Raw genomic sequence first — 25,914 nt, 5'->3', positions numbered from 1 at the left:
GCTTAATACCGTGCTACATCTAGCTTTCCTTTCCTATTACGTCTAATGGTTTATTGAACAGAAATCTCTAGACATCGCTTACTTCCTTGAGGTACTCAAGCCTTGGGATGTTAAATGTGATTGGGACAGAATAAAATATTAAAAAAAATTTTTTCTCAATACTAGATCCCGCAGGAGGGATGTGATGAACAGGACTCTGGCTGAGAATGGCCAGGTAATTGTCCTGGCCAGCACGCTCTACCCTGCACGAGGCTCTAGGCAATACTTGGTGCACTGACCTCCTCTTAGGATGTGAAATCTGTAGAATTCGCTGAGAAATACTGCAAGAAGTATCTGGGGAGGCACCCCCAGCTCCTGCCATCTTTCCACAAGCAGAGGGAGGCTGCAAGGCTTCCAGAGGAAAGCTAAACAGGAAGCAGATCTTTTCCAAGGAGCCTACAGATCACTTTCAATCAGACCACTTGGCTCTCATAACATTTCCGAGCTCATTCTCAGAGAAACACTCTCCCTCGTCAACTGAGGCCCTGCTAAGAGGATTACTCCCACTGCCTCACCTGGCAAAGCTACACAGAAGACTACTAAGTCCCTACACTTAATGCCTCTGCATGATTCCAGAATCCAATTTTCAACTATCAGCTTGTAATTTCCTGGATACCCCACCAGTGTCTTTCAGTCAGTGGGTCCTAAACCAACTCATCTTCCCCTCTCCTGGCTTTCCTGTTTCTGTTAATGGAATCACTGTTCCCTCTGTTACCCTGGCTGGAAACATCTGAGTCATTCTTGACTCATCCTTCTCTCTTATTCTCTAGATCAAATCAACTGCCGAATGGTGTAGTCTCTATTTCTATGATGTGACTTGAATTTGTCCCCTCCTTCCTACTGCCACCATCCCTCCTCAGTGTGAGCTGTCATTACTTCCCTCTCGACAGGAGCATCCTCACTTTTTCTTCGCTGTGAACCCACCTTCATACTGCTACTGACATTAAAGCTCCTCAAACACAGACGATCCCATCACTGTCTTTCCAGCAGCCTGATGGCTCCCGCTGCTGCCACATTAAATATAAACCATCTTTTAGCTTTATAAGTTTCAATGCCTTTTCCAATACTCCATGTTCAAGCTAAATGTACTCATTCCTGGTGTAGGACGTGACTTTTTTTTCCCTTGAACCCTCTGAATAAATAAATGATCTTGCAAAAAAAAATAAGACCTTCCTATATTACTGTCCTGTATTATCTGCACTTATATGTTATTTTATCTCCCTAGAAGATTTGATATTCTTGTATTACCTTTAGTGTTGCTTCCTCTGATCTCTGAGCGCATGAATGTATCAGGCACTGCTCTTAGAACACCTGTAGGAAATAATTTTACTCTCACAACAATTCTGATTGTATCCCCACGTTACTGTGGCAAACCTGAGATGCAGAGAAGTTGAGTAACTTGCTGGGGTTCCATAACTAACAACTGGTAGAGCCAGGATACAGATTCACATGGTCTGGCCCCAGAGCCCAAGCTCTTAACCTCTGAGCTCACGTTGGTCAGGGATGACAGCTGTATTCCTGATATCATATTTTGGATTCAGCTGATGTGTTATAACTGAACTGCGGTTGAAGGCCTGTGTCCATTAATGGTCAGAAATATCAATGGTAGGCTGAGTGTGCAAATGTAATTTGATATCAGGGGCTGATTTACGGTGTTTCCCAGGAAATCACTCTGAAGCTAAGAGCTATCTTTGTGCTATTTTTTCCTACTTGTTCTTTTTTTTCTTTTCTTATTCCAGTACATGGGCTGTATTGAGGTGCTGCAATCAATGAGGTCACTGGATTTTGGAATGAGAACCCAAGTTACAAGGTAAGAGAACAAAACTGGGACAGACTTTGAGGACTATAATCTAAAGTCACAAGAGTTTCTCCCCACAGGAATTTCATGCAAGGTTTCAAAGGCATCGTGGGTTTTTATACATAAGGCTGGAAGGTACACCAAAGCCCAGTGGCCTTCGATGAGTAGCTTTGCCTCATCACGTGAAAGGTTTCTCAGTTGTGTGGCGGAGCATCTGCATTTCATTTGAGAACTGACAAGATGATGTAGTCAGAGAGATAGCTGGTTTCCCAGATACTAAATGTATTTAAAATAATGTCTAGAAATAGGACATTACAGAATCTCAGACCTGTCGAAGAAGTAGCCGAAAATAAGAACAGGGAAAAACTTTCCACATCAGCAAGCCCAAGATCTCCCCATTTATAGCATCCCTGACACAAGAAACTCTTACTCCTTGTCTGGGTCTCCCTCCTCCATGTAAGGTGAGCTGGATGAAAGAGTTGAACCCGGGGACCCTTACCCAGGGTGGCCCCCGGCAGCTTAGGGAAAGAACCAGAATCATTATTACACAGAGCACAAGTCAGAAGCAGAAACACAAGGCATGGTTCTTTAAGGCCAGGTTCAAAGCAAGGATGGAAAGGGGAATAATTGAGTGCTGGAACTGGTAACTGGGAAAGTTGTGAGGTGAGAGGACTGGATTTATAGGAGTGATTCAGGATGAAGACTTGGGCATCTGCGGTGTGCGGTGCCAGTATGTGTCTCAGGGGCAAGCTGCAGTGCCTGTCTGCATCCATGGTCACAGGCCACCGTTTCCACAGGTGAATGTTCTCATTATGAAGAGAGGATAAGTTTTCCTAATGCTCATCTTATGGAAGTCCGAGGCCTTGAAAAATTGTCCTCTTGACCAAAAGGTTTGGGGAAAGGAATCATACGCTCTTTAGGAGAGTCACAGTTTACAATGATGTACAGTATTAAAGACCCTGAGAAGTCCTGTGCTATAGTTGAAAAAGCACTAACTTCATCTTGAGATTTTCTAAATTTGTTTGGCCCCAGAATTCTTTTTTTTATGTAACATAAATGAACATTCCGTGTATCTCTGGGGTTCCATGAAATGATCTTTCAGAAATGCTATTGTGGACTCTTTTGTTTACAATGCATTCAAATCTGTCTTTCCAAATTTCTCACCAATCCTTGGTATTCCCTCAGGAGTTAAACAGATGAAATCTAATTCTATTTTTCTTTTTTTTTTTTTCTGTATTCTTGGTGCCTATTTCAGTCCTTGGCACCCGGAAGGGGCTCAATGGATATTTATGGAGTAAATGCATGAGTCCACCTGACTACTTTCCAGGGTTTGGAAATGGCTACATCTTCCCTCCCTTTTAAGCCTTTTCTTTCACCTTCTCAGGCCCTTCAACTATCCTTTAAGCGAGAGGGTTTCTAGATTACTTCCTACTCTCTTAGCCCTAATTTGGACACATTTCAGGTTTTATTTCATTCTGATGATGCTTAATCTGGAGAAAGCCCTTCCTGCAATCCTAAGCTGGTTACAGGTGGGAGGAAGAGGGTCACTACCCCAGGTGACTGGAGTGGGGATACAGGAGAAAGGAATGCCACTGTCCATACTTGAGGATGACTGATTTTCTGTTCATTCCCTCATCCATTCATTTTGACTTGTTCTCTTTCACTTGAGTATTTATGGAGTGCTCATTAAGTGCCTGAAACTCTTCAAGAATAAAGGATGCAGATGCCTCTGACCTCAGAGAACTTACATTCTACCTGGGGAAACAGACTATGGCAAGGAAACAAATAAAGAGACAATATACTTTCAGGTAGTAATAAGTGCCATTACTATAATGATGAAGCAGGGTAAGAGGATAGAGATGTAGTAGGTGGGCTTTTAAATTTTATTTTATTATCTAGTTATAAATATACTGTATATTTACTTAGAACATTTAGAAAATACAGATAAATATGAAAAAGGAAATCACTCATAATCTCACCTGGAAATAATGTCTACTAACATTTTGTGCTTTGGAATAACCTTCTGATCTTCTCTTCCTTACATGTGCTTACAGTGATTTTTGTAGAAAATCTGAAAAATATTTGCTACTGTTTCTCCCATGTTGGCCATTTTCCTGTTGCTAAATATTCAGAAGAATTTTTAATTGTGGTAAAATACGTATAACAGAAACTTTACCATTTTAACCATTTTTAAGTGTCCAATTCAGTGGCATTAAGTGCGTTTCATCTTGTTGTGCAAACACCACCACCATCCCTCTCCAGAACTTTTTCATCTTTTCAAACTGAAACTTTGTATATTAAATAATAACTTCTTATTCCCTTCTCCCCCAGCCCCTGGCAACCACCATTCCACTTTCTGTCTCTATGAATATGACTACTGTAGGTACCTCATATAAGTAGGGTTATATAGTGTTTGTTTTTTGTGTGACTAATTTATTTCATTTAGCATAATGTCTTCAAGGTTTATCACTAGGTCAAACAATATAAATATTTTGAAGGCTTTAGATCTGTATTGCTAGATTGTTCTGCAGAAGAACCATATACTAGTTGATATCCTCCCTCCCATCCATGTATCTATTTTTTGTTACTGTTTTTATTTTTTATTTTATTTTTTTAATTTCTATTTTATATTGGAGTATAGTTGATTTACAATGTTGTGTTAGTTTCAGGTGTACAGCAAAGTGATTTAGTTATACATATACCTGTATCTATTCTTTTTCAGATTCTTTTCCCATATAGCTTATTACAGAGTATTGAGTAGAGTTCCCTGTGCTATACGGTAGGTCCTTGTTGATTATTTATTTTTTATATAGTAGTGTGTATATGTTAATCCTAACTTCCTGATTTCTATTTTTAAAACATCTTTATGAATTTGTCAGTCTGTATTTTCCTACTGTTTAGTAAATGGTAAAAGACTATTCCTTTCTCTGCCATGAAGATTCGGTTCATGACTAATGTACAGATCTAAGGGAAGGTGTCTGGCATAGTACCTGGATACTATTCCTTCTAGATGTGTCTGTATGAGATTCAGGCATGGCAAATTGTGCTCTGGGCAGATTTGTGGAAGCCTGAGGTGGCTCACTTTCCATAAACCTCTAATTCCCACCCTACTTCGCAAACATTTACTCTTCTTCCTTCTCTTAATTTTTCCTTCTTTATCTCCTCCTTTCTTTTCTCAACTTACCGTATGTATTCACATTCAGCCACTATTCAAGTTGCTCTATTCCCAATTGCCTAAGATATCATTAATATATAACTGTTGATTCAGGTTTCAAATAGTTTACAATTTGAATTTCACATATTCACAAAGTTTCATTTAACTCATAATCCTACTTAACCCAAGAAAAAAATTCAATGGACCAGTTAGAATTCTATAAGAAAGATCTTTATTTTGTGTGACCACAGGTATCTCCTGACATTTACCATCAAGCAGAAGATTAATCAGGTGTGACTGCTGATAAACTAATGTAGCTAATTGCCACTACGCATACAAACAGGTGTATTCAGGCTGATGTCCTACCTATGTTAATTGATCTTACCATGTCTCTACTAGTTAGTACATTGTTCCAGTTAATAGACAGACGGCAACATGAAATTCCTGATAATAAAGGAGGAGCCATGGTTAAGATACAGCAGTTCGGTCAGTGTTTGAAACAGAGGACAAAGATGGAGTCAAATTCTTCTCATTATGAGGAACCTTTCTGCCAATTGTTTGAGGGCTGAATCCATAGGACCTCTAGAGCACAGAGAATACTCAGAGCAGAGAAAAAGAAAAGGACAAGGAGGTCACGTACTTTGTCGGCAGTTCCCTGGATTACATCCTTTCCAAAGCTCTCATCACACTTCTTTGACTCCAGATTTATCCACTAATTCTCACCCAGGCATTTATCCACTTGACTGGTTTAGGACCACATCTTCATTTTTATTAATCTAGTGTTCATGCAAAAGGGCAAAGGAGGAGGTTTTTCCTGATAGAAAAGAGAAACAAGATGATTAGGAAGACAAAGGCTCACAGTGATGGTTGTCTTCAGAATGTCTGGAAAACAATATCAAAAGGAAATAGGAGAAGGGGAAAATGAAAATCATACTAAGGATGACATAGTCATTCCTCTCTCCTATAAAAATGTTCTCAACATGATTTTTATTTTTTAATTTTTTGGGGAGAGTGGGAACTCAAAACTTTTACTAAGATTATCTCTATTAGAAACTCTCATTCTACTAACGAGGAGATGAAATTTAGATTTAGTAACTTGCCCAAAGTCACACAGCTAATAGATGTGAAGATGGAATTTCAGGTTAAGGCTCCAGGATTAGGAAATTTTGCTCTTTGGCACTGTTTTAATATGTCATGATGGTTAAATGATACTTTTCCCTTTAATTTATTATTGTAGAGAACTGCATTAATAAGTTTTATAATATGAACAATCATTGAATTCCTGCTGTAAACCCTTCTTAATTATCATGTCATCATAGGTAGCAGTTACATACAACTTGTTAAAATTTTATTTCAAATGTTTGCATCCTTATTTTAAGTGAGTTTTCTTTTTTGAACTATACTTACGAAATTTTGGTTTCAGGAATATGTTAGCCTCATAAGAATGATTGCAGAACCTTTCTATATTTTCTGTGCTCTGCCACAATTTAAACAATGTTGGAATTATCTGCTACTATAAAAGTCTTTGGAACTAGCCCAAACAACTCTCTGAGCTTGTTAGATTTTTACCTCCATTGTCAAATCTTCTTTTTTATTAGTCTTTTCAATTTTCTTTTATCCTTGGTAAGATAATTTTGGGGTGATTTTACCCCCAAAGTTGGGCATTTTATCTTGATTTCTCAAATTTGTCACATAATGTTAGCCATAGTTTTCTCATCTAATTTTCACATAGCCTCTGTATATGTGATTATGCCCTCTTCAACATTTCTGATTTGTTTGTGTGATCTTTTAAAATCAGATTTGCCAGAGGTTTGTTTATTTTATTGCTCTTTTGAAAGAACCAGGTTTCGTTTTTATTATTCAAATCTACTTGGTCTTTGATTTTCTAATTCATTTATTTCTTTATCTTCAGTATATCTTTCCTCCTTTTTAAGTTTGTTTTATGCTGTTCTTTCTTTAATTTCTTAAGATTATTCTTTCATAATTTATTTTTATTTTTGTCTTCCAGTTTTATTGAGATATAATTGATATACAGCACTGTATAAGTTTAAGGTGTACAGCATAATGATCTGACTTACATATATCATGAAATGATCACCACAGTAAATTTACTGGGCATTCATCATCTCATACAGATACAAAATTAAAGAAATATAAAAAATGTTTTTCTTATGATGAGAACTCAGGATTTGATCTCTTAACAACTTCCATATATAACACTCAGCAGTGTTAATTATATTTATCATGTTGTACATCACATCCTAGTACTTACTTAGCTCATAACTGGAAGTTTGTACGTTTGACTCCCTTTCTCTAATTCCCCTCCCTCCACCTTCAGCCTCTCCTATCGACAAATCTGACCTTTTTTTTTCTTTTTACATCTTTATTGGAGTATAATTGCTTTACAAAGGTGTGCTAGTTTCTGCTTTATAACAATGTGAATCAGTTATACATATACATATGTTCCCATATCTCTTCCCTCTTGCGTCTCCCTCCCTCCCACCCTCCCTATCCCACCCCTCTAGGTGGTCACAAAGCACCGAGCTGATCTCCCTGTGCTATGCGGCTGCTTCCCACTATCTAGCTATTTTACGTTTGGTAATGTATATATGTCCATGCCACTCTCTCACTTTGTCTCAGCTTACCCTTCCTTCCACCTCCCCATATCCTCAAGTCCCTTCTCTAGTAGATCTGTGTCTTTATTCCTGTCTTACCCCTAGGTTCTTCATGATATTATTTTTTCTTATATTCCATATATATGTGTTAGCATACGGTATTTGTCTTTCTCTTTCTGACTTACTTCACTCTGTATGACAGACTCTAGGTCCATCCACCTCATTACAAATAGCTCAATTTCGTTTCTTTTTATGGCTGAGTAATATTCCATTGTATGTATGTGCCACAGCTTCTTTATCCATATCTCCGATGATGGGCACTTAGGTTGTTTCCATCTCCGGGCTATTGTAAATAGAGCTGCAATGAACATTTTGGTACATGACTCTTTTTGAATTACGGTTTTCTCAGGGTATATGCCCAGTAGTGGGATTGCTGGGTCACATGGTAGTTCTACACAAATCTGACCTTTTTAATGAGTTTGTTTGTTTTTGCCGTGTAATTGACCTACAACATTATGTTAATTTATGGTATACAACATAGTGATTTGATATTTCTATACATTTCAAATTGATCACCATGATAAATCTAATTACCATTCATTGTGATTTTTAAAACAAAGATAAAGAAAACAAAAACCTCATTTGATCTGAAACACACACACACACACACACACACACACACAAGAAATCATGTCACGAAAACCTAAAGCCCACTCCCTCCCTTGCATAAGCACCCACATCATGCAAAGAAGAAAAGATCTTCCCTTTGCCACTAAGGACGCCTCTTTGTGTCTTGGTGGGAAACTGCCTCTGATACTCAAGGAAGAATAAATTATACGTCAGGGTAAATGCAATAAGTAGAGCTGGTGGGACAGGGCTTGGTTTTCAACCCTGAAGAACAGAACTTCATAGGAAACGTGGAGGGAACATTTAGTTCATCACCCCAGGACATAATTTACCCCAAGGGCAGGGCACACTGCTGGTGGGAGGAACCTCCAGATCATTGTCTCACTACACTCTCCTCTTCCTGTATTTATTGCCTTACATTTGTAACTCATACATGGTAATAGAATCAGCCAGGCTAAGCGCAAAGCACCCAGCACAGGATCTGTCCATGCCAGGCTCCAGGACAGCTGGGAAGCAGCAATTCCTGGTGTGTGATTAGCCTCATTCCTGTGATGGCCACCCCTTTGGGGGTGGGGGTCTGTGAAGGAAGTGGGGAGTGGTTAGAGAACGAGTGGTGAGCGCTTCCTTTTGGGGTCCTGGCTTCAGATTCATTTTCTCCAGCTGATCATAAGGGATCTGCCCCCATTCCATTCCACGGGGGAAGAAAACCCTGAGTAGTGTTTTTTGGAACTGCTGCTGTAGACAGTAAGCAGGCTGTTGGGGAGACCGGTAGTAGGTAAAGCAGCAAGGAAGCAGAGATCATAATTCAGAGGATGTTGTAATTGGAGTAGTTTCCTGTTTGGAATGTTACTGCTCCTGAGCCCTGATTCTGCAAATTTAATTCACTGTCTTGAAATTTTGATTCTTTGGCTTCAACAGGACATTAAAGGCAGCTCTTCAGAGGCAAATGCATACTTCTCTCTCTCTCTCTCTCTCTCTGTGTGTGTGTGTGTGTGTGTGTGTGTGTGTGTCTTGGGTGTTAGCAACTATTAGATGCAAAGCAGATCCAAGATGCAGCTGAACATTTACCTAAAGTCCCATGGATGAGCTTTATAAGAAATGTGAACCTCAGGAGGGAAAGTTTTAAGTATTCTGTAGAGGTCAACTATCTGCATGCTAGATGGCTAAATTAAGATATCAATTTGTCTGAAAATAGGCTGGCATTTATGTAAAGTTCCTGAGGAATGTATGAATGAGACTGATTGGAGCTCTGCATGGATGAATGTATCAGTGTAAAACTTGGAGTAACTGTCCGGCATCTGGTGTGTGGATTCTGTGTTGACCTGTGAGGAGACCATGCAGTGAAGTGTGGGATTGCAGCTCACATGGCAAGCAAAGTAAAGACACGACAGCGGGGATAAAGGGCCGAGTTTATTAACTTGCCAGGCAAGGGAACATCCCCCAGCGAAGACATTTACTGAGAAGAGTGGCAAGGAAAAAAAAAAAAATCAAGAATGTTACAGTTCTAGTTCATAGTGGTCATGCTAAAAATTGAAAACGAGCACTTGCTGAGGCAGAATGTACGTGGTTGGATAAAACAAGTTTTGATTGGTCAGGAAGGAATGTAAAGACCCCAAGAAGGGTCTGGGGTCCCAGGGCCAAGGCTTATGACCTTTATCAGCTGGTGAGAACAGTTACAACACATAACAGTCAAATCCTCCTCGGCAGGCACCGGTGTGAGTGGACGTACTTCCTCCCACACACGTGGGGACGTCAGGGAGCCCTCATGGAGGTTTTGTGTGGCGTGTGTCTGAACGTGTGGACAGTCACCACCTCTGCTAGCTTCAAGCTACGCTACTCCCAGTTCCTCACAACCTCGTTAGGACTGAGATCTCACTTCTCAGGTATCTGAGATGAAATAGCCAATTAAATTCCTTTTAGAAGTCTTCAAAGATACAGTAATTAAAAAAAAATTCCCAAGCTGGGACTTCCCTGGTGGCGCAGTGGTTAAGAATCCGCCTGCCAATGCAGGGGACAAGGGTTTGAGCCCTGGTCCGGGAAGATCCCACATGCCGCGGAGCAGCTAAGCCCGTGCACCACAACTACTGAGCCTGCGCACCTAGAGCCTGTGCTGCAGAACAAGAGAAGCCACCACAATGAGAAGCCTGTGCACCGCAACGAAGAGTAGCTCCCGTGCGCCACAACTAGAGAAGGCCCACGTGCAGCAATGAAGACCAAATGCAGCCAAAAATAAATAAATAAATGAATACATTTATTTAAAAAAAAAGTTCCCAAGCAGTTGGGAAGGATTCTGATAGCATGACAGAGTCAAACCCACAGAGAGAGGGTGTGAAAGTCAAGGGCACCTTTTCCTTAGAGTCATTAGCACAATGTCTCTCACATGCAGGTGCAGTTACTATTTGAATGAGCACAGGTGAGGCCAAGAAGTACAGTTACTAAGGCAACCACAGAATGGAAAAAATATTTTTAAGTCATATCTGATAAGGAATTAATATTCAAAATATGTAAAGAACTCCTGCAACTCAACAACAGGAAACCAAACAACCCTATTAAAAACTGGGCAAAGGACTTGAATAGACATTTCTCCAAAGAAGACACACAAATGGACAATAAGCACATGAAAAGATGCTTAACACCAATAATCATTAGGGAAATGCAAATAAAAACCACCACGAGATAGTACTTCACACTCATTAGAATGGCTATTATTAAAAAAGAAACCAAAAACAACAAAAAACTAGAAAATAAATGTTGGCAAGGTTGTGGAGAAATTGGAACTCTTGTGCATTGCTGGTGGTGATGTAAAATGGTGCAGTTGCTGTGGAAAACAATATGGCAGTTCCTAAAAAGTTAACAATAGTATTACCATATGATCGAACAATTCCACTTCTGTGTATGTATCTAAAAGAATTGAAAGCATGTATTCAGACAGATATTTGTACACACATGTTCATAGCGGCATTATTCACAAACTCAAAAGGTGGAAGCAACCCAAGTATCCACTGATCAATAAAACATGGTATAAAAAAAACATGGTATATAAATAAAACATGGTATATACATACAATGGAATATTAACCTTAAAAAAGAAAGAAATCCTGCCAGTTGTGACAACACAGATGAACCTTGAGGGCATTATGCTAAGTGAAATAAGCCAGACAGAGAAAAATAAATACTACATAATATCACTAATACGTGTAGTCTTTTTTGCAAAAGTCCAGCTCATAGCAACAGAGAGTAGAATGGTGGTTGCCAAGGGCTGGAGGGCAGGTGGGGAAATGGAGAGATATTGGTTAAAGGGAACAAACTTTCAGTTATAAGATGATTAAGGTTTGATGATCTAATGTATAACATAGTGACTATAGTTGATAATACTGTATTGAAATTTGTTAAGAGAGTAGATTTTAAGTATTCTCACACACACACACAAAGGCAAATGTGTGAGCTGATGCATGTGCTAGTCAACTTGATTTTGGGAATTCTGTCACAATGAACACATCTATCAAACTATCATGTTGTACACTTTAAATATATTATGACTTTATTTGTCAATTATATCTCAGTAAAGCTGAAAAAAAGGAAATTCTGACACATGCTACAACATGGATTAACCTTGTCTTAGTGCATTTGGGCTGCTATAATGAAATACCATGGATTAGGTAGCTTATAAACAACAGATATTTATTTCTTACTGCTCTGGAGTTGGGATATCTGAGATCAAGGTGCCATCATGGTCAGGTGAGGGCCCTTTTCTGGATCACAGACTTATTGTATCCTCACGTTGCAGAAGGGGCTAGATAGCTCTGTGGTACCTCTTTTATAAGAGCACTAATCTCCTTCATGAGGGCCCCATCCTCATGACCTAATTACCTCCCCAAAGCCCCACTTACTAGTACCATCACCTTTGGAGGGTTAGGATTTCAACACACAAATTTTGGGGAGACACAAACATTCAGCACACTGCAGGCCTTGAGGACATTGTGCTAAGAAAATAAGTCAGTCACAAAAAGATCAATACTGTATGACTTCATTTATATGAAGTGCCTAGAGTAGTCAGATCCAGAGATAGAAAGCAGAATGGTGGTTGCCAGGGGTTATAAGGGGAGGGAGTTAGTACTTAATGGGTACAGAGTTTCAGTTTGGGAAGGTGAAAAAGTTCTGGAACTGGATGGTGGTACTGATTGCACAACGATATGAATGTATCAATACTTAATGCCACTGAACTGTACACATAAAAATGGTTAAAATGGTAAATTTTATGTATGTATGCTTTACCACGATTTTTGAAAAGTATCAGTCACTAGATGAGTTATATTTTTGAAGTATTCAATGTTGTCTGTTTATTTTGCTGAAAAGGTGCAAAGCCAGTAAGAGAAGGATAACTGAAGCATCAGGGCCTATTGTCTAGCAGGTGCCACAGCTGAGAGTATTAGGGAAGGAGTGCCTAGTGGCCACTTCTAACTTCTTGACTGGGAAACCCAACCAGAAACCACACTGGTGGAGAGGGCTGCTGCAGGACAAGAGGCGAGGGTAGTTAACAACAGCTGACATTTGTTTCACTTGCCCAGGGCTTTTACATTCATGTTTTCTTATGAACCACACAATCACCCTGAGAGAAGGCACTGTAATTCCCCATTTTGAGCAGGGGGAAGCTGAGGCTCAGAGAAGATAAGTGACTATCCCAAGACCACACAGCTCTTTTGCTGGGCTCAAACCCAGGTATTCTTAAACCAAATCCTGTCCCTACGGCACTTAATGTTTCCTAGTGACATTGCTTTGGTTTGAAGCGAAGTAACTGCTCTTATAGCTGTGAATAGACTAAGATGCTGGGAGACAATTCAGGCAGTAAAGGCAAGCCTGAGTCATCTTTATCCACATTTTTTTTTTTTTTTTTTTTTGGCTGTGCTTCTCGGCTTACGGGATCTTAGTTCCCTGACCAGGGATTGAACCCAGGCCCCCTGCAGTGGAAGCACAGAGTCCTAACCACTGGACCACCAGAGAATTCCCCTGAGTTGTGTTTAAAAATCACTTCTGAGAGAACAGCGCGGCTATGATCATTACCATCGCTGATGTCAGGTCTCTGTGGAACATCTAATTCTTAACACTTTTTCACTATTTCTTTCTGATTATAAAAATTAAATGTGGCTTATTATGGGAATTGGGAAGTAGGGTAAAAGAAAAGAAAAAACAGACAAATCACTGGAGGTAATCAAGAGTAACAGTTTGGTATAAGGTTTTTCCAGTCATATGTTTGGAAACTAAAGTGAGATTATATGGTGCTTATTAATTTGTGATGTGTTTTTATCATTTATTATGCACATTTTCTAGGTCATTAAGCATCACCAGTACTTGCTTTGACCTGAGCTTTAAGGTGGCAGAAACAATTGTAAGTGCATCTACTTGCCATAGGTATATTTATTAAGAGTCTTTTGGCTTTAAGTAGCAGAAAATGACTCTGCCTAGCTTAAGCTGAAAGGGGGATTCTTGAAAGGATATTGGGGCAGCTCTTGGAAGCTGAGGATCAGTGAACAATCAAACCAATAGAAGAATACGGTCAGGGCTGCCGAGGCCTCAGCAGCAGGAGTGCAGGGACTCCCCATCTCTGGTTTTCTCAGTTCCAAATATCAAATTCCTAGGTAGGATGGTGATTGGGGCCTAATTCTGAGCCACTCATCTTTGGCCAGGGCAGAGTTGCATTGGGGCAATATGGTAGTTCTGTAACACTCATATATTGAGAAGGGCATTTGCTGGGAGGAGGAAAAAACAGCTTGTAAAAACAGCAGTAGTAAATGCAGTAAAAAATGGATTCCTACCTCAAAGGGAAAAGAACACAATAGATCGATTTCTTCGAACACCTTAAAAAAAAAAGATTGGGAATGTATAAATCATCCCCCAAATGCTTCACTAAAATCTAAGGGTTGCAAAATTGTTAGTCAAATGTTTGATGTTATTATAGTTAGTGCATTAATTTTTGAACATAATTCAATTGAGCTGTATGTTTAAGTGGTGTTTGGATATTTCAAGAAACTTTGAAACTACATGTATAGGTATTGTATATGTTTATGCCTTTTTTATAGGATGTAGGGCATTGTTTTAGACATATTTATAGAGGTTTATAAAATGGTCATTAGTTTTGTTCTACAACAGGCTGTTTACAGCATCTATATTTGATTTGCCGAGAAATCCTTGGTCAGGCATGAAACTCCCAATTACAGTATTTTTTCCATGGCAAATGTGATCCACTTTATGAAATGGTATCTAAAAATATGTTGCAGCTGAAATCAGGGCCTGCTAATTTATCCATATGAATCTATAGAAACTTACAGATGTGCAGACATTATTGTATGAACACACACACACGTACACACTCTCTCTCTCTAACAGGCAATATACACACAGTCACTGACCTAAGTGAGAAGAGTTAGCTATCTGTCCATGTCTAAGTATGGATTATAGTGGATGGCCTCAAGAGTTTGAGGAGAAGCTAATTAATTCAGAGCTTAAAATGCATGAATGTTAAAGCGTATGCATTTGGGGGTGACCCCAGTATTTTTAGCTTTAGTAATTTTTCCCCCAGACCTTCTCTACCATGCAGAGTTCAGTTGAGAATACTTTCTGGTATCTCCCTTTTGTGGCCCTCTTCGGTTTCCTTTAGAAGTCAGTACTGAATGTTTGTAACACCCCAAGCATTTTCAACTAGACTCTGTGTAAATGTCTCCAGGACCAAGAAACGGGGTTTCTAATTTTGATTTTAATGGACATAGTGGTCAGCTCCTGCTATGAATAATTTAACAATGCAATAGAATAGGCCTTTTGAACCATTGCTCCTGGAAACACCAATGCTGTGGTTGTACAGGCGCTTCCTGAAAACAGTCCAGAGTGGGCCCCAGAGTGTGTCTGGCCTAGAAGGCCTTGGGTCCCTGTGGTCCTTTTTCAGTGGGGCAGTCAATCGCAAGGGCTTCATCATCCATCATCTTTGGGCCTTAAGGTTCTCCCTGGAAGCCTATTCCATGGGCCTGATAGGTTGCAGAGCCACAGTGATTGGGGCATAGTTGGATCAATAAATATTTATTGGTTAACCGAGAGGTTTCAGGGCTTTTCAGGCCTAGATCACATTTCTTTAGATGATTCTGGAGGTCTTGAAGGTCACTGCTAGTAGAGAAAAGCAGAAAAGACCTAGACATTCTACAAACATGGAATCTGGCATCCTGAACTAGACCAAATTCCAGAACGAGGAGCTCTTAGACAATTGACTCAGGTCCCGGGCTCCATGGTAGAGCGTCTGGCACATGGACCCCATTCGTATACATTGTTGAACAAAGGAATGAAAATAAATTCGCTGAAGATACTCAGTTTAATTCAGAGAGCCTTGGGGTCCAAGGAGTTGATTCAGATGAAGAGAAGGATTTCTTGATCCCAGGGAACTGGCTGTACTTCAACCTCTTTCTAGTTCAGGGATTCAAACATGGTTTTCAACTTTTAGGAAGCAGTCTACAGAGCAGTTTATTATTAATGAATAGCTACAGTCAGCATCATAAAAGTTAACATTTATAAAAGATATTACTAGTAATCCTATTTTGCGCATGAGAATACTGAGACTTAGAGAAATTATGGAACTCCCCTAGTAAGTTAATAAGTGGTGGAACCAGTAATCAGGTCTGCCTGACTCTTGTGTACTATGCCTCAGTCAAAATGAGAGAATTCTAAGGAACAAAACTCAGGGCAATGCTGAAAGCCAGAAGTGACAGAATAAGGAAACATCCAAACCTCAGGTTAGAATTTGTCCTAGGTTCAAGATACCAGATCCCTCGTTTGTGAGTTCTCTCTGGAAGGGCCTTCATAAAGATGCTCAAAAGTATGTAGGTGAGGATACTTTTAGTATCCTTTTCTGATCTCTACTAAGGAAAAAAAATTGTGTCAGACAGTGGTTCTCAAACTTCAGCACACGAGAGAATCAATCACCTGGAGGGCTTGTTAAAACACAGAGGGTTGGGCCCCACTCCCAGAGTTTTGAATTCAAGAATTTGCATGTCTGACAAGGTTCCTGGTGTCGCTTATGCCACTGGTCTGGGGACCACACTTTGAGAACCACAGGTGTAAGGGAACCCTATCAGTGGTTTCAAAATGAGTTCCCTTAGTTGGACCACGGATCATATGGAAATCCCTTATTTTTGAAAAGGTGGATCCCTAGAAAATCCCAAAAAGCATCTGGAGGTTATTTTTGCTTTTAAGAAAGGAAAAGGGCAAAGCCTAGGGAATACCAGAGAAGCGAGTTTTAATTCTGATATATGTATGTATGTATATATATACATATCTCCAGAAAAATCAATGTTACAGTTCCTTTTAGGAAGAGTGAACTAAATGGGAAGCACTCAAAATTCATTAAAAACTAATCTCAGCCTGAAAGACTTTTCTTTGATAAAAAGAGAGCTTTGTGGCCAAAGGAAATACAGGACAGTTGGCATGTCTCTCCACCTGCCAGGCAGATTTGTTGTTTCCCGTCAGGATTCTCCTTAGGAAAACTGTGAAATGCCTAATGGAATAAATGCAGCTCTGACCCCTTTTCTTAAACATGAGTTGGAGCTTGTGAGAGCTGCACCTACTCTAGGAAAATGTGCATTTTCACGTATGTTCGATTAATAAGAGGGTGGATCTTTTTTTTTTTTTTTTTTTTGCAGTACGCGGGCCTCTCACTGCTGGGGCCCCTCCCGCCGCGGAGCACAGGCTCCGGACGCGCAGGCTCAGCGGCCATGGCTCACGGGCCCAGCCGCTCCGCGGCATGTGGGATCTTCCCAGACCGGGGCACGAACCCGTGTCCCTTGCATCAGCAGGTGGACTCGCAACCACTGCGCCACCAGGGAAATCCGAGGGTGGATCTTTTTGATCTGGATCATCTGAACCACTTACGAGGATTTTCTCTGATTTTTTTTTCACTGTCAGCTGTGACAACGCAGATTCTTAAAAAGGAAAGGCATCCTCTAGTTAAGTGTTTATGACAAAGTAAAGTAGCATAATTCTGGCAGCAGCTCATGAGCAGGACTTAGGCTGGATCTAGAAACAGACTCTGAGATGGAGAGTCAAATGTAAAAGGTTTGCTGGGAAGAGTCTCAAAATCAACACTTGAGGGAGTGAGGGATACAGGACTAGACCTGGTGGGGCAGCGGGGGAGGCTTGAATAGTGATGCTGTCTCAACAAAGGCTTCAGCAGATCTCGTGGGTAAAGAGATCGGGCCTTCAAACCCCGTATTGACTTGTCATTGGTGCCTACTGCCTCCGGGGAGGGACATATCTGTGGGCTAGGTAACTGCCTTAAGGAGGGACAAGTTCTGGGGAAGGAACTCAGCTGTGAGCCATTAGCAGTGAACACTCCAGCAACAGGGGCAATGACTACCTTTGTTCTGAAAGGGGATCTGGGTTATGCAGGGGGACAAGGATCGTACTTTGTTTCAGTGCCATAGAGCTGTCTAAACATTTACATATTGAACATTCAGTATATCCAAGGCAGGTGCCATGGGGTATCTAAAGAAAATCAGATAAGCATTCTGCCTTTATAGAAATGTGAACTATCCATTGCTACTTGCATAATAGACATAACTGGACCTCTTCTACAACATATTATTTATAACATTCCAGTTATAACCATGGAGTACGCTGCTGGGTACTAGGTATTGTAAAAAGCAGGTTAGACCCAGTTCTCAAAGCAGACAGACATTTTAAGGATAAAGCAATAATAATGGCTAACATTTACTGAAGCATTGTTCAAAGCACTGTTATTATTCCCACTTTATAAATTTAAGAATCTGAGACATAGAAAGCTTTAAAAACTTGCTCAGGGGCTCCCCTGGTGGCACAGTGGTTGAGAGTCCTCCTGCCAATGCAGGGGACACGGCTTCGTGCCCCGGTCCGGGAAGATCCCACATGCCGCGGAGTGGCTAGGCCCGTAGCCATGGCCGCTGAGCCTGCGCGTCCGGAGCCTGTGCTCCGCAACAGGAGAGGCCACAACAGTGGGAGGCCCGCATACCGCAAAAAAAACAAAAACAAAAAACCCCAAAAAACTTGCTTAACATGATAGAGCTTATAGGAGACTGCTAGATTTTGAATTCTGGCTGTCTGATTGCAGAGGCCACTCAATGAGCCTTTCTTCATTCTATTATCATAGAAGACTTATAGATAAATTAAAGTGCTCCACTTTTTTCCCTTTTAACAATTATTTATAGTAATTTTACACTTTTATTTCTGTATTCCTGCAAGCACTTTGTACTGTATCATGTACATGATATCATGTCACTTAATGAAGCTTAGTTGATATAAAAAAAAAAGAAGAAGAATGTCAGTTCCCCTCTCCCTTCACTGAATGCTGGTAGGAGGAACAAAGAATGGAAGATGATAATTAACAGTATGTAGAAGAAATTCCATAAGCCTTATATTTATACAGTAGAAGACCCATCTCTCATAAAACCCAGCTTCCTGTACCAAGATACTTAGCAAGACCAAGTCCAAAATATGTATAAATAATCTTGGTCTGTGACGATTAAAAGGTTGTGTTCTAATGTTTTTTCTTCCATGTACAAGCTAATGGCTGACTGTGACCCCAAGGCCTCTTACATTCCTTTCTGGTTGGCTCCAGAGGAAGGGTGAGCAAACCACCTGCTACCTGATTTTGATTCTGCCACCTTTTGAGCCAAGGATGGTTTTTGACTTTTTTAAATGTTTGGGGGGAAAATATCAAAGAAGAATATTTTGTGACATGTGGAAATTACATGGCATTCACATTTGTGTCCATAAGTGTTTCTGGCACACAAGCATGCCCATTCGTTTATGTATTGTCTGTGGCTGCCGTTCAAGCTACAGCTGCAGAGTTGAGTTGTTGCGACAGTCTGTATGGCTCTGAAAGCCTGACATTTTCACTCTCTGGTCCTGTATAAAAAGGCATGCTGACTACTGCTATGAAGAGATTCTCAACCTGACTTAGCTCTGTTGGAAGCACTTGAGGGAGCTTTTAAAACTCCCAGTAGTCCCACCCTCACCCATTAAATCAGAATGTCTGGAGATGAGACCCAGTCATCAGGATTTGTTAAAGCTCCCCTGTGCTTCCCCAATGTGCAGCCCAGGTTGAGAACCACTGCCTAGAGCATGAATACATTTCGAGGGGCAGATGGACTAGGCTTCCCAGCATACAGGCGGCCAAATGGGAGAGAATGCAGGTCACTTATCACCACCCATGTGTGCAGGGGGTCATGTGAGCAAAGATGTTCAGGACCTCCAGATGCACTCTGGTGAAAGCCCTTCCCGTGAGGAGATAGCCAGGATAAAGGGGACAGGGTGGACAGGAGAGGATTATACCAGATATCTTTCCCAGCATATCGACCAAGTTGAATACAAATTTCTCGCCGAATGGAACATCATCAAATGTGCAGGTAGTGTAGCCTTCCCAACCGTAGCTACTAGGAGCAGGGGACCTAATTCCTTAGCATCCACTAATACGACCATCTGGTTGAAGCTGTAGAGCCCAGAACCAGTCATACTGTGCAGTGAGTTCAAGTAGAAGTTCTAATCCGCTGTGTGGTCCTTGAACTGATCTGCTTCAGAATCACCTGGGAGGCTGTTAAACTGCAGACCTATAGAATCAAAATCTCAAGAACCGTCCCAGGAATCTGCATTTTGAACCAGCATCCCAGTTAATTCTTAAGAACTTTGAAGTTTGATCGCCATGTACCTAAATGGTTATCTCAGTGAATTCTTAGCAGATGTGCATGCCAAAGTTGTCCGACCAGTGGATTCAATTGGCTAAGCCAGTTACTAATTCCTTCCAGAGGCACACACACACATTTTAAAAAAATGGACTTACCAGATAAAATCTATAGTATATACACCAAATGGCCCATAAAAGAAGGAGTTATGGGGCTTCCCTGGTGGCGCAGTGGTTGAGAGTCTGCCTGCCGATGCAGGGGACACAGGTTCGTGCCCTGGTCCGGGAAGATCCCACGTGCTGCGGAGCGGCTGGGTCCGTGAGCCATGGCCGCTGAGCCTGCGCGTCCGGAGCCTGTGCTCCGCAATGGGAGAGGCCACAACAGTGAGAGGCCCGCGTACCGCAAAAAAAAAAAAAAAAAAAAAAAGGAGTTATTTTTGTTTTAAACAGTGGTGGAAATCATACACTCGTTCTACCCATTACTGTCTTGCTCAACACTATAGATACCTCTGGTAAACTGTTTTAAGTATCTTAAATGGCACCAAATCTTCCTTTTTTGAAGATAGGCCTAATTTTTGGAAGTAGATAAACATCATTTGGAGTGAAATGCGATGAATAAAGTGGGTGATTATGTTGGATCTGTTTTGGTTTTTTAAAAAATGAATTTTGGTGCTTAACTGACCACACTGTATGATCAGTACACTCTTTAACCCCAAAAGACATGCCTTCATAATATGTTAGTGTATTTTGTCTGAAACAGAGTTGTTTTAGTTTATTCCAAAGTAAAGGAGAACAGTCTTTTGGATTTACCAATTCCAGTGTGTTTTGTGTGAAATCAACCCCATTCCTCTGTTGTCACTTCATATTTGAGGGTGTATAAGCCATCAGTATGGGGGTGTGTTTGCATTTTGAAATATGTGATTCTATTACAGGAAATCATTGTGGGGATAGGAGAAAATCAGCACTTCATTTCTGTTTACTGGGGAGGTACTTGCAGGGGAGGTGCGATCCTGGGGACGGGATGGTCTTTCACTTCATTAAAGTGCAGTTGATGGGTCAACCTTTGCATCAGAGCCAAAGGGCAGAATCACAGAGTAGACAGAACAACCTGTGTTCTATGGTGGCTTGTGTTGGGTAGAATTGCAAATGTACTTTATAATCAGATTTTAAATAGAATCCAGGTTGAACGGAGTGGTGAGATAAGTCCATGTGAGAGTAAATGCTGTGGGCAGTCCTGAAAGGTTTGATTTGACCATCTGGGACCTGAAGTGCCTATTTCTAAAATGAAAGGATATATTTTACGGGCTGTGTCGACCCTCCCAGAGTGCATGGGCGATGCCCCTTGATAATAGCACAAAGGGAGTTTGAAGTTTTCCATTTTCTGCTGGTCTAGGGGCATTGACTGCACTCATTGTGTGCTTATCGCCATGGAGGCAGGCTCATGTTCTAAAGTGTCCTGTCTGGGGCTTGCACACATTCTTGGATGTCTTTAATTTCACCAGGCTGAACAAAATTGAACACATAGATCACTGAGGCTTGATGTTCTGAAGGCAAAGATTTCAAAAAAGCAGGTACTAGTTTCCCTAGAACAATTGGAACACCGTAATACCACACTGATGTGGAGTCTGAATTACTTACGAGTCCTCTCATTCATCAATAGGAAAGCAGTTTGAGACATTCAGGTGACAACTTGTCCCTGCGACATTGTTAACTGATTTCTTTAAGGGTTCATGTTGGAGACGAAAAGTAAGGGAAAATCCCTGTGCCTTTGTTCTGCCTACGTGTTTTTTGAGTTTTAGTTTGGAAAGGCTCTTGCTGGGATTAAAATGTATTCTTATTTCTGTTTTCTTGGACAAAACAGAACCACTTGTGTTTGTGTGTGTGTGTGTGTGTGTGTGTGTGTGTGTGTGTGTGTGTGTGTGTGTGTGTTGGGAGATGGGGATAGTTGCTTTTAACTGCTCTGCTGGGCCATTTGCCTGGTCTCATGTGACACAGTTTCTGGCTTTCCTATTTCCTGAAGAACTGTATTTTGACATTCATTGGAAACATTCTGTCCCACAGGCCCCCATCCTCCCTTAAATGCTCCCCTTTGTCTTGGATTAGGATATTGCCTTCCAAATTTTAAAAAACAAAGATTGGGCAATATTGCTCCCAGAGGAGCTTAACTGTTTAAGAGTTAAAGACACAGAAAAATTATAACTTCTTAAGTACTGTAGTGGCCAGGGGTTGATTAAGAAAGGTGCCTTTGTTTGGGTGATTAGTTTGGACTCTGTTAAAACAGACAAAAATATCTTTTTTTGGTCTTATGGCGTAGGCAGGGTTTTATATGCTTAAAAGCAAATCTTCAACTGCATTCTCATTCTCTTACATCAGCCCGCTTCTCCCCTTCCCTCTCATGTGGCAAAACAATAAACAAAGTGACCACTGTTGGTGCCGTGGGTCTCTCTCTCTCTCTCTCTCTTTCTGGTACAGGCTCCCAGGATGGAAATCTTTAGCCGTTTAAACTCTGAAAAGTCTTGCTCGTCTAAGAGAGGACGATTGCTGAATGTTTGCTCGCTGGAGAATGTCCCATGGTCGTCAGCTTCCAAGACGCTCTGCAGAAATGCAGGCTGCTTGAGCAGCTGGGATGGTGGGGGGCACCCCCGTCCTGTGAGGAATCCCTGATTCAGGATCTCTGTTTTCTTTTTTCTCAGTATTTGTAAAGTCAGTGCTTTAGGTCGGAGGGTGTGTCTGGAACTCCAGGAAAGCACTGAAAGTACTATTTGTTCTTGAAAATGTTACAGTTAATCTCTTGGTCGGAGTCTGAGGGGAAGAAAAGATCTTTGTGAAGAAAGGCAACATATCGCAAGCACGTATGTGTCTTCCTTGACTAGGGTTTCAGATTTGCTAACGCTGATAACAGCAAAGAAAGGAGAGTTTTGAGAGGTTATTTTAAAGCGGTGGTTCTTAACCTGGGATGTGTGGATTCCCAAGAGGCCCACAGATGGTTTTCCAGGGATGGTGCCGAGGACCGGTGGGTAGGGGTGGGATGGGCCCTCTAAAATTGAATAGAAACATTGGTATAAATAGGCCTTTTATTGAAGAGAGATCTATGATTCTCCTTAGAGTCTCAAGTAAAAAAAAGTAATAGCTACTTTATTTTTGGTAGCTCTTTTCCTCTGTTATGGCAAAAGACACATAAAATAAAATTTACCATCTTAATTACCACTTTAAAGTATTGGGTTGGCCAAAAAGTTCGTTTGGGTTTTTCTATAACATCTTACAAAAACCTGAACGAACTTTTTGGCCAGCCCACTATATAGTTCAGGGGCATTAAATACGTTCACATTGCTGTGCAACCATCACCCCTGTCCAGCCCCATAATTCTTTTCATCTTGTGAAACTGAAACTCTGTACCTATTAAACAGTAACCCCCCATTCTCCCCCAGACCCTGGCAACCATCATTCTACTTTCTATGATCTTTGACCTACTCTAAGTACCTTATGTAAGTGGAGTCATGCAGTATCTGTCTTTTTGTGACTGGTTTATTTCACTTTGCATAATGTCCTCAAGATTCATTATGTTGTAGCACATTGCAGAATGTCCTTCCTTTTTAAGGCTGAATAATATTCCATTGTATGTATATACCACATTTTGCTTATCCATTCACCCATTGAGGACACATGGGTTCCTTCCATGCTTTGGCTGTTGTGAATATTTAATTAATTAATTAATTTATTTTTCTTAGTTGTTTTGGCTGCGTCAGATCTTAGTTGCAGCACACAGGATCTTTTGTTGAGGCATGCGGGACCTTTTCATTATGGCATGTGATCTCTTTGTCGTGGGGCTCGGGTTTCTCTCTAGTTGCGGTGCTTGGGCTTCTCTCTAGTTGTGGTGTGCGGGTTTTCTCTCCCTAGCTGTGGTGTGCGGGTTCCAGGGTGCGTGAGCTCAGTAGTTATGGCATGTGGGGTCCAGAGTGTGTGGGCTCTGTAGTTTGCTGCACGTGGGCTCTCTCATTGAGGCATGTGAGCTCGATAGTTGCGGTGCTCGGGCTTAGTTGCCCCGCGGCATGTGGGATCTTGACCAGGGATCGAACCTGTGTCTCCTGCATTGGAAGGCATATTCTTTACCACTGGACCACCAGGGAAGTCCCCAGCTATTGCGAATAATGCTGCTGTGAACGTGGGTTTACAGTATAACTACTTTTTAAAAGCAAGTTCATAAGCACAAGTTTCCCCTTGTTTCTTTTGAGTTGTATATTAAGAGACTTTCTGAATCTGTGAAGCTTCTGGTGCCTCAACTTACTTTAAAGTTCTGAGTGAGTGTGCCTTGCACACATGTGTGTTCTTCCCCTGAGGGCATGTGGCCGGGCTCTGGAAGTTCTTCTCGTCCCTAAGGAGATAACAGCCGCTGTATAGAAAGCAAAGGGCCGGGGCATCCTCATGGGCCTTCTCCAGAGCTGACCCCTACCACTTTGCCTTCTTCCCTTGGCAGGTTACTCCAGCCACAATGCAGAAGGATTGGCCAAAAAGGAGCCTCTTTCTGTGCTGGGGAGTGAGCAAGGGAAGGACCAATGTGTTTCTCCTCCCTAGTTCCCAAAGTCTGGGACTCCCTCCTTTTCATGCACTTGGCATTATGGTCCCTCCCTGGGTGAGTGTGGATTTTGAAGTCAGACTTGGATTTGCATTCTGTCTCTCCCACTATCCGCTGCGTTATTTGGAGGCAGTTATTAAAGTTCTTTGAACTTTAGTTTCTTCATTTGTAAAATGGGGATAAAATACCTACCGTGAAATGACATTATTAAGACTGAGAAGACGTACATAAGGTGATGAGTGCTGAGCCTGACCATATACATAGGAGCAGCTTCTTCATTAAAACCCAGGCTCTCTTCTACAAATCTAAAGGTAGGGATTTCTAATGTGAAAGCATTGCTAAATCTGGTCAAGGGTTTTTTTGTTTGTGAAACTTTGTGAAGTGGAAACCAGCAAGTCTACCAAGCAAACTGAAAAGATAAATCTGGACTTAGTGGCTATAAAGATGGAGGCGTTAAAGGCTAAGCGGGGATGGGAGCAGAGGGAGAAATAAAGATCTGTTATTATCTATAACGTGAGCATTGTCCCATCTCTGCAATTGTTGGCAAAAGAGAGGCAGGTTGTGTCACTCCATCGGGACATCCTTGACGTGCCCTCACATCTCCACAGTACATGAGCAAAACTCCTGCTGAGGAACTAACTTTGCATTCTTTTGAATATTTTAAAAGATTTTTTATGCAATCAACTGTACAATGAAGGAAAACATAACACTGTTTACATCTAAACATCAATAGAATCAAAAACAGGAAACAGCAAATCACACACAGAAGACACCTAAACCAAGTCACTGTTTATATGCTCTTTCTATGTCACTATTTATACAGAATTAATTTTATATAGCTGCTACCAGTGTGTATATGCCATTCCAAGTTCTACTTTTCCCCACTAATTTGTATAGATTCCCCCCATATTTCTGTAGTTCTCATACTTAACATTTCAAGTGGCAATATTTATATTGATTTGTTTTATATCTATATCACAAGCTTTGGGGTTGGTTTTTTACTCTAAAATAAATGTTTCTTTTACATAACTACTCAATGCTATTTCAATACAAATTCCTCCTCCCTTGTCAAAAGCTCTGATAAATATTATGACATTTGTCATCTTTTATGAACTTTATCTCTAGAAAGATTGTATTAATACTAATCAAGGCCACCAGCAATGGATAAGTATACCTGAAGTGGAATTATTCCCATTTCCCCCAATACTGGCTTTGTAATTTTCTGTTCTGTGAATGTAATAAGAGTGGAGCAAGTATCTTATAGTTGCTTTAATTTTTAATTCCAGAAGTATAATGAATGTCAACATTTTCTTGTTTCTTAAAACTGAACTATTTCTAACTCCGTTTGTATGAATTACCTAATCCAGGAATTGGCAAATGACAGCCCTTGGGCTAAATATGGCCAGTTGCCTGCTTTTA

General features: G+C 40.9%; 1 protein-coding gene across 3 annotated transcripts in view; it reads left to right on the top strand.

Moving 5' to 3' along the window:
- The window catches only part of SHC4 (SHC adaptor protein 4), a gene marked incomplete at its 5' end in the record, with an annotated part of 124,300 nt that overhangs the window by 32,151 nt on the left and 66,235 nt on the right, over positions 1 to 25,914 (top strand). For all 3 annotated transcript variants that reach the window (XM_082647513.1, XM_082647512.1, XM_082647511.1), the window contains one exon: positions 1,779 to 1,849. In XM_082647513.1, the coding sequence (XP_082503639.1) occupies positions 1,779 to 1,849 (71 nt within the window). The remainder of the gene's footprint in view (positions 1 to 1,778; positions 1,850 to 25,914) is intronic.

The sequence above is a fragment of the Grampus griseus genome (genome assembly GCF_964374135.1).
Source record: "Grampus griseus genome assembly, chromosome: 2".
Lineage (NCBI taxonomy): Eukaryota > Metazoa > Chordata > Mammalia > Artiodactyla > Delphinidae > Grampus > Grampus griseus.
The sequence above is the reverse complement of the archived record's forward strand: the minus strand, read 5'-3'. Positions and strand labels throughout refer to the sequence as shown.